This window comes from Pantherophis guttatus, chromosome 1 (genome assembly GCF_059756535.1).
Source record: "Pantherophis guttatus breed Tessera chromosome 1, ASM5975653v1, whole genome shotgun sequence".
Classification (NCBI taxonomy): domain Eukaryota; kingdom Metazoa; phylum Chordata; class Lepidosauria; order Squamata; family Colubridae; genus Pantherophis; species Pantherophis guttatus.
The window spans coordinates 168521942-168536626 of NC_142063.1; the positions used below are offsets into that span (position 1 = coordinate 168521942).

Below are 14685 nucleotides of genomic sequence, written 5' to 3' on the forward strand. Positions count from 1 at the left end.
CTCTTGCTGAGTTTTCCACAATTTGTGAAAACATAATTTTCACAATTCATTATAGAAAACCAAAAGGACAAGTTAAGCAACATAAAACAGGTGTATTTTAGGATATATAAAGGTTTTGTAAATACCTTTCTGTTTGAGGAGGGAGTTGGACTAGGAGACCTCCAAGGTCCCTTTCAACTCTGTTATTCTGTTATTTCAGTTAAATGTATGAAATAAACTTTGTAGGAGTGCAGATGATCCTGAGATTTTCTAGGTAGTTCAGGTTTCTGCACAACTTTGAATAAATTCTGTTTGTGGATGCTACTCGTTTGCGGATGAGCTTTGAAGGGCATGGTCCGAGGACATCTGGTTGAAGGTTAGCAGGCTTGAATCTAATCAGGAGTAGAAACTGAATGGTAAACCCCACATAAATACCATTGTGAGTTCCATGGTGGAAGGATGGCCAGATATTAATGCACTTCATAAAATAATTAATATATTACATAACTTAAAACAAAAGCTATTGTCAAGTTTACCAAAATGATTTTTTAATGGAGTTAATTCTAATGCAAACCACAAAATAAAGTCACCTGGTTTTGAAAGAGAGAGATATAAACACATTTATGGCTCAACTGAGAGGACCTTTGTCATGACAGTCTTTTAAAAGATATTTTCTTAAATAAGAAGGTGGTCAGAAATTCAGTACTGGAGTGCAGAATCATGGACATGGAAATTTTGACATCTTTTAAGAAGACATGTAATGGAGGACTTTCAACAATACATAGCTGTCTCCCTTATTCAGCAGACTTACACAAGTCCGTGTACTCTTTGTGACTCTTAGCCTGGCAGGCAAGATATTGATGCTCTTCTTACTTGGACATATAGATACTATAGTTCTCTGTGAGTACAAGGATAAAATAGATTTTATTTATTGAAAATCCAGCAAAAAGAACTATTATACCAAGAACTGGAATTTTGCAGCATCAGTCTTTAAGAGAATGCCATTGTTTTATGATGTATAGCTTCTATCTAAGAAACTAATAAAAGTATTGCTGGTCTTTCATTTAAATTCACACCAACATAAAGGGGCCCAGAGGGCAACTCATAAAGTTAAAAGGCTTCAGGACTTCCCTTTTACAACACCCCCCCCCCAAAAAAAACATATTTCCTTACATACTGAACTTCAGATCCAACCTCACAAAAATACTAGAAAAAATATATAGACACCACCACTGCCTTGAAGTATTAAAACATGCTAGTTAGTGACTCACAGATTAATGGCTTTCACTTGTGTAGCAGATCATTCAAACCACATTCAAAAATCCTCCCCAAACTGAAAGGCTGCAATTTGGTGCAACTTCACAAGCGCATAGCACAAAACTGCTGACAAAAATATAGCTAACATAAAATCAGAAAGCTGGATAGGGATGCAGGGTATCATTTATTTCAAGGGTGGGGAATCTGAGGCCCTCCAGATGCTGTTGAAATGCAACTCCTAGATACCCTCACTATTAGTCATGTTAGCTGGAGCTGCCAAGAGTTCTAATTCAGAAACATCTGGTAAGCCAGATCCTACACTTCTTATAGGCCGAGAAATCATTCAGTGTACAATATGTGTTGATTACAATTATTTGGAATAGGTAGTATCAACACTTGTCAATAAAACCATAGCAAAATACACACAGAGAGAAAGAGTAACTAATGATTGTCCTTCTCATAAGGACAAGGACTCTATGATGTGAACAGAGAACCTATCTGGAGGTTCTAAGGCAGGAAGTGATTGCTCTCCTCTCTTTATGGTCCTCCTCAGAGATCAAATGCTCATAATTGGGGATGTATAATATTTTGGAGGGGAAAGTATCATGGAAAAGAGTTGTGGTGGCCCAGTGGTTAGAGTGCAAGTACTGCAGGCTAATTCTGCTGACTGCCAGCAGTTCTATTCTCACCGGCTCAAGGTTGATTCAGCCTTCCATCCTTCCGAGGTCAGTAAAATGAGAACCCAGACTGTTGGGGGCAATATGCTGATTCTGTAAATCGCTTAAAGCACTGTGAAGCGGTATATGATTCTAAGTGCTATTGCTAGTTTGAATGTAGCATCTCTCTGCATCTACTTAAAGCATTTCCATCTTTGTCTGGGATCATAGGGCTATAACATAAACATGGAACAAAATGCATTCAGTTTAAGGAATGGCAGATAGCCACAAAAAGTAGAATATAGGTAAACCTCAGGTTATGATAGTAATCAGTAATTTCATGATGGCTCTCCATAATTGATTTCCAGCACAATGGTGGAATACAAATCATGCAAATACTGTACTACCAAGAATGTTTAGGATGTAGTTCCTGATCAAATTAACTACAGCCTTTACTTGAAAATGTTAACTTAATAAAGTTGTGTTTCAAGGGCAAAATGATGATTTTCACACTGTTCATAAATTGATAGCAACTCTCAAGGATACAAAAATTATTCCCTTCCTTAACCTCTAAAACAAAGCTAGCCTTCCATTTTGTCAGTAATATTATCATTATACATGTACTATTACTTACAACGATTAAAGCTACTCATGTTTGCTTTAAGGTAACATGAAGCATAAAAGGATATATAAATTGTATGTCTTTGCTGACTTATATACAAAAATTCCCATGCATGATTTGATCAATGATGGGCATAAATCATTAAGGTTCCAATTAGTATTTTTCTAACAGAATAATTATGCTCCTAATAACGTGAATAAAAAATAACATAGAGAAGGTCTTCAAGAATAGTGGAATGGTTCCTGTGCAGCCTCTCTGTGATCCTAGAGGGCCCTCTAGCTTTCAGAGGAATTCTGCAAGATGAAATGACACTGAAGATGCCCACAGCACCACAGAAGGAAGACAAAAAGCAAATCTAATCAAGGACAGGTAAAAGCCTTTATTAAACCTTACCACGTGTCAATAAGAATGGCAAAACAGGCTATTTCTTCATTTTATCATTCTCATAGCTGGCATCCAGCAACTCTGTATTGGGTGGCTATGTCTCTTCTTGGTAGAGAGAGACCGAGGAAACCCTTGCAGGAATACTAGCTGGACTACTGTAAGCAAGTTAATCAGATCCAGACTGGCTGATCAGTTAAAACTGGGCTGGCTGTGTGAGTCTTAGTAACTGATTTGAGGCATGGTCTTGTTCGGTTATTGATAAGAGTTTCACCTGATTGATCCTGAGGAAGTGGGCAGCATGATTGGGACTGTGATTTCTGCCACCTGTGCTTTAGATCCATATCTCTCCTAGCTGGTGAAGGCCTCTTGGGAAGTGATGCATGCTTGGATACGAGATATGGTGAACTCCTCTTTGCAGGAGAAGATATTTGCATTTAAAGAGGGAGCTGTCTGTCCCCTTCCTAAGAAGTTGTCCTTGGATCCAACTGTTCAGAATGATTTCTTTCCAATCTCCATCCTTCTCTTTTTAGAGTGGTTGTTTCACAACTTCAAAGGGCCCTGAAAAAAGCTGATTTTCTGGACTCTTTCTAGTCAAACGTCAGGGAGTACAAGTATTCATTCTATGTATTCCAAGACTGATAAAATATAGATATTATAAACACAAACAAAAGCTATTCTTCTTTCTCAGATAAATATGAGTATAGTCTTAAACTTGGAGCTGAAAATGAATTCTGGGGCTATTAGCTTTCTCTTGGATAGATATCTGCAATATGTCTGCATTCCTACATTGGAAAATATATTTGTGCTATTTTATATATCAAACAGATCTCAGTGCATTTTGTCCTAGGAGAATCAACCCTTCTTTCTCCATGAACCTCTTCTGCAGCTCATATGTATATTTATTGTGAAACTTTTTAAAGAAACTAAATTTGAAATCTTAAAACAGAGCCAGCACAGAAATAAATGTTACCCAAAAAAATATTTAATTTTTTCCAGTTTCATTTTGTAAATCAATCTTATAGTCAATATCAAAAAAGAGTTTGCTGATTTACACTACCCCTCTAATTATGAAGTTTAAATATAAAATAACCAAATGATAAGTAGCAAATTTGTCATCAAGCTAGAACTACAGCACCATCTTGTGGTGATCAGTTTATTATAGAATTAGAAATTCCAGTAAAATATACTGTATTACCTTTTCATAATAAGAATTAATACTTTTTGTCAGTTAAGTAAGGATTCTATTTAAGCTTCATTGCACCAGCAAAAGAAATAGCATGCTGATTTCAACATAATATTGCTATTGTTGTGGGGAAAATAGGAGGAAGGATGTTCACCTCCTTGAGTTTATAAAAATAATAAAGGTAGGAAATGAATGAATGAGTGAGTGGGTGAATGAGTGAGTGAGTGAGTAAGTAAATATCACAAAGGGAAAAATGGTGGGATTGAAGTTGTTCTGGAATAGAGAAATAAAACCTGCAACAAATGTTACACTCTATTTTCACATTAGTTAAAGTGCTCCCATTCTGTACAAGTAGTCCTCAATTTACAATCATTCAATTGGAAGTTACAGTAACAATGAAAAAAATAATGACTTACAACTGGTCTTCACACTTATGACCATGTGAACGCCCCCACGGTTACATGATCAAAATTCAGATGCTTGGCAGCTAGCATATATTTATGATGGCTGTAGTGTCCCAGGGTCATGTGATCGCCATTTGGGACCTCCTCAGCCAGCTTTTAACAAGCAAAGCCAATGGGGAAAGCTAGATTTACTTAATGACCATGTGACTCACTTAACAACTGCAGTGATTCTGTTAACAAAAAGGGTCATACGATTATATGCAACTCATCCAACAACTGCCTCACAGTCAACAGAAATTCCCATCACAATTGTGGCCATAAGTAAGAATTATCTGCATTTCAGATAGCTATTCCTTCTAGGATATAGCCTTTCCTTCCATTCCCAATTTATAAAATTAACCTTGAACTTTTTGTGGCTTTGGTGCCTGTGTTATTTTCCAATGCATTATTTTGATGCAATAATTTATGCCCTTCAGATTTTTTTGATATCTTATGTGCATGGGTTGGAGTAGGCAGCTTTCTCTTTCCCAATAGTCTGTTTTAAGTATTTAGCTGTTGACAATTATTTCTTCAGTTAAATATCAGAGGAAAGAGTCTATTCTTATTAAAGATCATTCTTGCTCATAGAATTCTGTAATGGCAGTTTAGGTTTTACTTATCATGGATTGATAAAATGTATAAACCAGGTTAGCATTTGAAGGATCTGAATGGCAAAATGAAAAATAATCATTTATAAAGCAAGCGACAATTACAAACTGTGTAGCAAATATGGTTCTTATACATTGGGGGGGGGGGGCAAACTCTTTAGTTCATCAATTCATTCATGAAATTTTAGATTCTTCCCGAATCCGCAAATATTATATGAAAAAAATCCTACTTTAATAGTAGTACAAATGATAACATCCACCTTTGAAGGTTAATACTGATCATTTTGGAAAACTTTTTTTTATAGAGAAGGCATTAATCAACCACATCGAGACTGTACAATTGACCTACTGAAACATTTTTATTCGCGGTCCTCTGTTCCTACGACCGGTCCCGCCTCTTCTCTTTCAATTTCCCCCGCTCTCCTTTTTGAAGCCAACCAGCGGAAGCGACTCGGGACGACCAATCAAAGCTCTCTTTCGCCCCTCCGACAGGGCACGCGCCTCCTCTTGCCTGCCATAGGCGCCTGCGCAGTCGTCTCTACGCCGCTTCGGAGGTGTGGGCAGGCCGGGCCCGTGGATTGGTTGGCGCGTTTGTTTGGGAGACCTTGGAGGCCTGGCCGGTCGCGCGGGGCCAGAACGTTAGAGCCTCCATGAGCAGGTGTTGTCCACCTGTAGCCTCGGTCGTGAGGGGACTCCTCGGCTCCGTTTTTTTCTGCCTGACACGGACTATGAGCCTCCGAGGAAATCCGGCTGCCTACCTGTCGGGGGCCGCGAGCAGCAGCAGCAGCAGGGCGGGCTGTGACGAAGGAGGCAGCGGAGGGAGCGCCTTCTTCCTGCCCTCGACCTCCTCGCAGCGGCCGAGGCTGCTGCGGCTGTCGGAGGTCCCGGGCGACGAGCCCTTCAAAGCCAACGACGCGCTGCTGCACCTGCCCCTTTCCGCCCCAGCAACGGGGCAGGCTCAGCATCACGTCGTCTACTTCCCGGGGGATGTGCAGGTAGGAGGCGGGCGCCGGAGATCCCCCCGATCCGCGAAGCCCGCCAGGAAGGAAACACGCCGCCTTGCACGCAACGCGTGGAGCTGGGGGGGGAGGGGGGAAAGAGGGCACCGCGTGTTTCATGGGTTGTCCCCGGTGGGACTCGTTTGCGGCTCAGCCGCACGTGCGAACGCAGACCGCGGGCTCGGTGAAGCGCGAGTGGACGCCGCAGTCCCCGATAGGTTCGGTGGCGGCGGCTGCTGGCGCTGAGCAACGATGCGGAGGAGTAAGGCAACCCAAGAAATGGCCAATGGCCAATGGGAGTTGCTTTTGGGGTGCAGGGAGTTGGGGGTTTCTCCCTAGGACTTCTGTTCTAACGTGACTTGTGCTTTCCTGGCGAAATTCAGGTCTCGGAATTCAACGGAAAGGGAGGGGAATTTATGGATAAGTTGGCCGGTGTTAAATCGAGGGGGGGGGTCATTAGAAGAAACCGTGGCCTCTTTTGTAGGCCACGATTGGCACTTAAAAATAAGCCATTTCACAGCTTTATGGGTATGCCGTTGTAGATGCTCCCGAAAGTGAAAATCAAGAAATATGCTGGATATATGTCAGAGGTTTGTTTGTTTTCTAATGGGAGTCTATAGATACCTTGCACAAATCTTGACTTGCATCAGGGATCTTGACTGACCTTTGAGTTGCTGTAGGTTGTTTGTATCATTTTCAAACCAAAAAGGTTTTCGCGTGGTGGCCATTATACCATACAGTTATTATAATTACAGCCCAGCAGAATGAATCAGGATTAAGCCAGCTGAAATAAAAAAATATACAATACCTATATTGTATACCTATAAGAAAAGGTTAAGACATAAATGGAAGATCTAAGGATCTTGATATCTATCATTGTAGAGAAATCAAAGAGTTTCAGCTGTCTAAGATGCAAATTGAAATAGAAGATATTTGTCCCTTTTTTAAAAAATATAATAATTCCATCTTCAATTAAACAGTGTCATCAGGATACAGATATCTTTATAAAATAATAATTGAGATTTACAACAATATTCATTACATTAACATTGATTATATGGTAAAATAATATTAAACAGAATAATCATAATATTTGATTCTCTCTTAACATATCTTCTTTATTTTACTAATCTTTTCCTTTTGTTTCTCTGTTTCCAATTTCCATTTTTATTATCTAACCATTGATAAAATAAGTTCCATGTCATATAATATTCACTTTGTTCTTTTTCCTTAATTGCTAGCATTAGTCTATTCATTTCTGCACATTCTAATATTTTCCTGATCACATTCTCATCTGTGGGGATTTCTTCACATTTCCAATTTTGTGCAAATACAATTCTAGCTGCAGTTAGTATATGGATAATTAGATATGCATTCCTTTTACTGTATTTTTCAGGTAAAATCCCCAACAAGAATATTTCTGGCTTTAAATCAATATGCTGCTTTATCATTTTTTCCATCCACATATGTATTTTTGTCCAATATTTTTTTGCCTTTGAGCATGTCCACCACATATGACCCAGGTATCTGGTGGCACTTTCAGCATTTAGCCGACTTATCTTTAAACATCTTTGCCAACCTCGCTGGCGCAAAATGCCATCTATAAAACATCTTGTACTAATTTTCTTTGTATGCAGTTGACATTGTTAATTTATAGTTCCTGTCCCACAGTTTCTGCCATTTGTCTTAATTATTGTAAAACCAAAGTTTTTTGCCCATACTGTCATTGTCTCCTTCAATTGTTCATCTTCCAATTTAACACCCAATAAGTAGCTGTACGTTTTCTTTATCAATTTTTCTTCTGTCCCTGTTAATATCTTGTCTAATTCTGTTAGTTCTTTATAAAATCCGTATAGTTTAACAACTTTCTCATATCTACAATGTATCTGCAACCTGTGAGTACCATGCCATATCAATCCCTTGATCGCTCAATTCTTGTTTAGTTTTGAGTTTCCCCTTTTCATTCAAAATATATTTGTACCTAACAATATTTTCCATGTTAATAACATTTGGTTGAATCAGTGCTTTTATCCTCTACTTTTCCTATTCTTTCCTTAATGTCTTCATGCATGGCCTGAATCATAGCTTTCATCTCTAATTGCATCGTATTCATTTTCTCTTGCTGCAACATAGCATCCAATGACCTTTGGCCTGCTGGACTAGATGCTGAGGATGGTGCAGATATAGTTTTCTTCATTTTGAGATGTTTTAATAAATTTAAACCAATTATTAAAGGTAATAATTACAATACCCCAACAGCCCCAGTGTTGACCGCCCACTTCACTATCTCCTTCCAATTTCCCTTTTTACAAAGCTATTCAGGAGTCCAAATATTCAATATTACTGTATCCCTTTTTCCTTCTTTCTTCTTATTTTCAATCTCCAAATAATGTCACTGTTTTTTTTATTGTAATCCCAGAGGAGCACAATTATAATCCACAAAAAAGAAGTAAAGCTGTTAATTGTAATCCAAGAGGAGAGCAAAGATATAAATTGTAATCCAAGACTTGTTAAACTGTTGACCCCTTTGTTCTTCAAAAAGTATTCTCTTCTTCTCTTGTTAGATTTATAATCCACATAGGCCCACCAAGCCTGAAAATTCAACCACCAACTGTTTTATATCTTCTGAGGGAAAGTTCAGAGCAGAAAATAAAAGAGAAGGAAAATATTTTACTGTTCTCAGCTTCTGTTTGCTTTATCTGTTTAGCTTCTGCTTGACTTCCAATAGCTACACTATTTTTAAAAGTCTCAGTATTTCACTCTCTGTCTCCGCTATCTAACATAAAATAATATATTGATGCAGGTGTTCTTTGTTTTAACAGCCAGTCTTTATTTTCTTCAGCCTCTCAAGGTTATGTTTTCTTTCCTTTCTCACTTCCTTCTCAACATTTCCTTCTGCCTGTAGGTGTCACTGTTGCTCTGTTTCTCTCCCTTTTCTTCCTCTAATTTTATATTAATAATCCTGTCCACGTTTTTTCAAAAAAGGTTCTCTAGATCCAAATTTTATAATCCCCAAAAGCTTCCAAATTAGTCAATATTATATTTGAGATCCCCAGTCCGGCTTCCTAGTTTCCAAGTTCTTTTACTCTTTTAATAAGTTCTCTTATCTTTCTTCCGTTTTAAAAATGGCTCTCAGACTTGCTCGCCACTTTTCTTGGGAGGTGGGAGGAAAACAATTCCACCTCCTTTTACTTTCACTTTCACCCAGGCTAATTTCCAGGGGGCTTGTTTCTCAATAGAAGTTAGAAATCTCTCACCCAGATCATTTGCACTGTTCCTCAGTCTTTCACGCTTGTTTCATCAGTGGCTGCCACAGCTTCAGTCAGACATGCAATGGCCATCCTTTTCTTCCTGCCAGATTGAAAGCCTTCTCCGGATTAATCAGGGAGCTTGCGAACTCCCTGAGATCAACGGAGTGTGCTCTCTTACTTTGTCACCCCTCCAAGGTGATTTAGGTCCAAGAGAACCTCCTCGCAGTTCGAGTTTCAGTGCAATCTCACAGAGCCCTGTGGAGATGCGTCATGTCACCGTGACATCATCCCTTGTCTCCTTTTTTATGTTGGTGTTGAGGCAGGCTGCTCCGCATCTACCCAAATTCCAGAGTATTTTGTAATAAATGGAAGTGTTGGAAGTCATTTTAGCTTTAAAGGGTTTGATGGCATTTAACATCAATGGGCTATAACTCAATCCTAGCAAGATGAAGCAGTTTTGTGTATTTGGACCTTCCAGAGACCAAGGCTCTTCCATCTTTAGTTCTGGATGGGGTTATACAACCCCAGACAGACCCATTATGCCATCTGAAACCCTTTTAGAGTCCTAGATTTACTGCTCCTGCTCAAAAAGCAAGTAACAGTCATGGCTAAAAGAGCCTTTGCACACCTTCAGGTGGTATACCAGGTGCACTCATTCTTGGACCAGAAGGCCCTGCTCACAGTAACTCACACCTTTGTAATCTCTTATTTAGACTAATGCAACATGCTTTATTGGGGCTGCCCCTGAAGGGCATTTGGAAACTTCAGAATGCAGGCAGTAAATGGCGCTAGATATATAGCACCGGTAATCCCACTTTTGTATGAGCTGCATTGATTACCAGTTTGTGTCTGGGGGCAATTCAGAGTCCTGGTTGTCACTTTTAAAGACCTACATGGCTTGGGACCAGATTATCTGAGGGATCATCTTTTTCCAAGAGTCTCTAGCCATCCAACTCAATCTAGCAGAATGGGCATGCTGCAGATCCCATCGACCAGAGTGTCAGCTGGTGAGGACTAGATGATAGATTTCTTCTGCAGTGGCCCCTGCTCTGTGGAACTTCCTCCCTTCGGATATTAGAATGACCCCAACCCTGTTAGCCTTTTGTAAGGCCTTAAAAATCTGGCTATGTTTCGAATTCTGGAGTACTGAAAGTGTCAAGGGCCACATTTCCTGGCTTTACTGCTAACACTACACTGGCCAAGTATCTCAGCTGCTATGTATATTCATTTCGGATGTTTTTATTACTTTTAATCATTTCATTGTTTTAAAATACTTTAGTGTTTTAATTGTAACATATTTTTTACTTGTAAGCCACCCAGAGTCATTCAGAAAAATCAGGTAAGTTACAGTACAGCTGGAATATCTTAAAAGGGACAGCTGTATTCATTTCAAATGCATGCATTCCTCAAATTTTATTACAATAAGTATGTTATTTCTACTCTGCATGTGACCTGCATTTTTTTCCAATAATTTCTTCTAAAATAGTGCCTCTTTATCTATTTCATTTCAGAACTTTCATGAAATTATGGCTTGCCATCCAGAGAACTTCCAGTGGAAAAAATGGTGCTTAGAAAATGTTGCAATTATTCTTGGTCATCGTTTTCCAGGCAGTTACATTTGGATTATAAAATGTTCCCGTATGCATTTGCACAAGTTCAGCTGCTATGATAATTTTGTGGCAAGCAATTTATTTGGAGCACCTGAACATAGTACTGACTTTGGAGCCTTCAGACACCTTCATGCCCTCTTAGTTAATGCATTTAAACTTGCTCAAAATTTTTTGGTGTCTGAAAAAAGCATGTACGATTTCAGTGACAATACAAAGGCAGTTTCTTGTGAATTACCTACTTTTGCAACTAGTAATGGTTGCCCAGCAGCAGAGAAACACTGTGAACATGTTAGCAATTCTGCTATGAGCTTTAATGAGCCTTCTGCTATTGGTAGAGCTTCATTCACATTAATAGGATTCAGTAAAGGTTGTGTTGTCTTGAATCAATTACTTCATGAACTGAAAGAAGCAAAAAAGGACAAGGATATAGATGCTTTTATACAAAATATAAAAGCTATGTACTGGTTGGATGGCGGTCATTCTGGAGGAAGTAATACTTGGGTAACGTACCCTCATGTGCTGAAAGACTTTTCACAGACTGGAATTTCAGTTAATGCTCATGTCACACCATATCAGGTATTTGATACAATGAGAACATGGATTGGAAAAGAGCACAAAAGATTTGTACAACTTCTTGAGGAGTTTGGTGCAAATATAAATAGCCAACTTCATTTTGCTGATGAAGCACCTTCTTTGGACAATCACTTCAAAGTGCATGAAGTATTTTGATATGTCAATAATGCCAGTGTCCTTTATCTGCAAAATAGATCTTAAACTTCAAGTTTAATAATGTGTTTTCTTAACACTTGGAAGAGGAAATATTATATGCTTTCTAAGATGAATGTTAATTCGTCTACTGCTTGTAACTGAAGTCACGAGAAAGTTACAGCTTTTTGATCTGAACAAGGCAATATTATCCATGAGGAAAACCAATTTAAGAGCAAAAAGAAAAAAAAACCTTAATTCAGATTAATGTTATAGGAAAGGTTTGTGTAATTGTCTAGAATTATAATGTGCAAAACTTTCAAGCCTAGATATAAAAAGATCATCTTCAAATTCTTCTAATTTGATGAAATTGAAGTTTTGTTTTTGAATAAAATCTTGTTATTTAGATGGGATAATAATATCAAAGTTACTCTAAACATTATTTAGTACTTTAGCACAAGCAATGCAGCAAATTGATTATTTTGACAGTATTTATCTTTATTGCAATAAGTATATATTAACCTTGGGAATAAGGTGAATAACTACTGTACTGTTGTGCCAGAGATGCCCTGCAGTTTCTAACCATTGCAAGCATCTACAGATGTTGTATTTTTTGTTTTCCTTTCAGGGGGCGGGCATTGGAAGAGAATTGAACAACTTTGTGTGTGTGAGACCAAAAATGTTCACTCTCACACAGTTCAACATTCCGTATTAATGGTGAAGCTTAACTAATGCTCAATACAATTTTGAGCTTTTGTAACTTGAGACTGTTAGAACTTTTATAACAACTGTAATTATTACTTTGCTGAATATAAAGCCATGTAATTACATTATATTAATACTGTAAGTTTTGGAAAAATGATAGTAGCATATAGAGTTATTATTTTAACACAGGAACATCAAGCAGCATTCTCTATAAAATGGCAACAATGTGAGAGAAGGATCACCACAGTGTAAAACATTTTGATGTTTCTGTTAGTTAAAAATTAAAGTATTAATCCATCAGTGCAATTGATATTTTTATACATTGTTTGAAAGCTAATTACGAAAAACCACAACACTATCTGAAAATGGAATTTGGAGAATATAGAATTCATCTGAATTTTAAAGGATTTGTGACACAATAGGGTCCCTTAAAACAGAATTCCCCAACCTTCCCACCTTTGCGGACCTGGGGAGGGAGAGGGGATGGTTCTGCACAGATGGGGTGCATGCGCACGCATTTGCCTACTGCTTGTGCAAGTGGGGATGTGCACGTACTCGCCCATCACTTCCGCCACCTAGTTCTGAACACCCAGTTCTCAAGGCTCGATAATGGACCGTGGCCCAGAAGTTGGGGACCTCTGCCTTAAAACTTTGATGAACAAAATATTGTTGAAAGATAATCTAAAATTATTGCTAAAAAAGCTTACATTAAAAGTCAAAGGTTGTGTCTAAATTGTTTTTGTTATAGCAGAAACGGTTTGATTATCTAATTTTCACAGAATATCCTACTAACTACATTTCTCCATATTATTCCATTCTGTGTTTTGCAAGGACAACACCTTTCAAGAGTAAGTTTATAAAATGGGATAGAAAGTTAAGGTAGAGGAATCGATACAAATGGAGATGCTTATATGCAAGAAAGCAAGCTCTGCCTGCTTATTATCCAGTGTATAAGCCACATAGCTTTTGAGCACAAATAAGCTATAAAATTATTGCTTGGTTATAATGATGGGAATTTAATGATCTCTAAACCCTCTGCAGATTTGAATATCATGAGAACTGTGAGAATAAGAAAGTTGTGTTTTGTTAGCAGCAGACCTTTAGCATAGACTTTGATGCTATCTCATACTATGTAAGATGATGCAGGTTTATCACATCAGTATAAACGTGAAATGGCTATTTCTCCTGATCCAATAATTCACTGTAGGCACTTGAAATATTGTACACTGATCCCTTTTTATTTATTCCCTTCACTTCAGCATTTCCAAAGGGATATGCGCATGGAAGAGGGAAAGCCAGGATGTTAAGTAGGTTAAATCTCATGTTGTTTGTGCAGCCAAACTGCAGGGATTTTTACTTTTCATACCTTCCAAAGAGTTTTTTGTTATTGTTGCACTTTGAAATATATTCTGAAGCAAAGTTTACTACTTAGTTCATGTTTTAAAAATAATAAAATGCTGGTAATTTAGTCATAGCCAAATTAATAGTCTACAACCAAAATATCCAGCTTTTAATAGACACTATTCACATATTGCTTCACAATAGAAGTTAGAAGATGCCAGAAGAGGTGAGTCTTACAGTATTCTGGAGAAAATTAATTCCATCTACAATTAGGATATTATATCTATTTACTGAAATGATGTCTAGCAGCCAAGTGAGTTCTGTTTCCCAAATTTGCTCTTGAGGATTGGGAAAGATTTGGGGCTGCAGTAAGAGGGAAATAGTAAATTGCATGCCTTCACTACAGGTCATTAACTCCGTCACAGTATAAAGATATATTGAATTTTCTGTGCCAATAAATATTTTCAATGTGACATACTTTCTTTACCTTTGAAAGCTCATTTTATAAATAAGCTTTGTGTTTTTCTTAAAGTAGATACTGACATAAATTGAACTTTTATTTTCATGAATGGAGCTAAGATACTTTTGTTTATGTAGAGAATTGGAAGACCATTTGTTAAGAAAATTGAAAGTAGTATCGTATTAAAGATAAGCTTTTTTAAAAAATACATTCAGTTCAATAAAATGTTTTGATGTTTACTAAAATGCAGAGTACATTGTTCAGTACTAATCTTTTGAGTAGATGTAATTTAGAGATTTATTTTTAAACACTAAATTAGTTTTCTAAGCATGAATTTTCCAGTTACACATTTTGCTTCCAATCAGTAGCTTAGATTGTACTGATACTTTACTGGACATATCTGTCAGAGAGAGGCTGTCCTGGCCAGGAGGAAGGGTCAAGTATCTGGAATCATTCAGGATCAGTCTGGAATTGTTACACAGA

The 14685-nt window shown here is 37.8% G+C and overlaps 1 protein-coding gene and 1 long non-coding RNA gene across 3 annotated transcripts in view; one reads left to right on the forward strand and one right to left on the reverse strand.

Annotated features, from left to right (window-relative positions):
- LOC117673092 (uncharacterized) overlaps positions 1-6106 on the reverse strand; it is a 73200-nt gene extending 67094 nt beyond the window's left edge. For both annotated transcript variants that reach the window (XR_015731845.1, XR_004593444.2), the window contains exon 1: positions 5482-6106. This is a non-coding gene — a long non-coding RNA (uncharacterized LOC117673092). The remainder of the gene's footprint in view (positions 1-5481) is intronic.
- C1H2orf69 (chromosome 1 C2orf69 homolog) lies at positions 5655-12699 on the forward strand. The gene is made up of 2 exons (XM_034430194.2): positions 5655-6127; positions 10893-12699. Exons 1-2 carry the CDS (start codon positions 5783-5785, stop codon positions 11718-11720), a joined length of 1173 nt encoding a protein of 390 aa, XP_034286085.2. The 5' UTR covers positions 5655-5782; the 3' UTR covers positions 11721-12699.
- The last annotated feature ends 1986 nt before the right edge of the window (positions 12700-14685 follow it).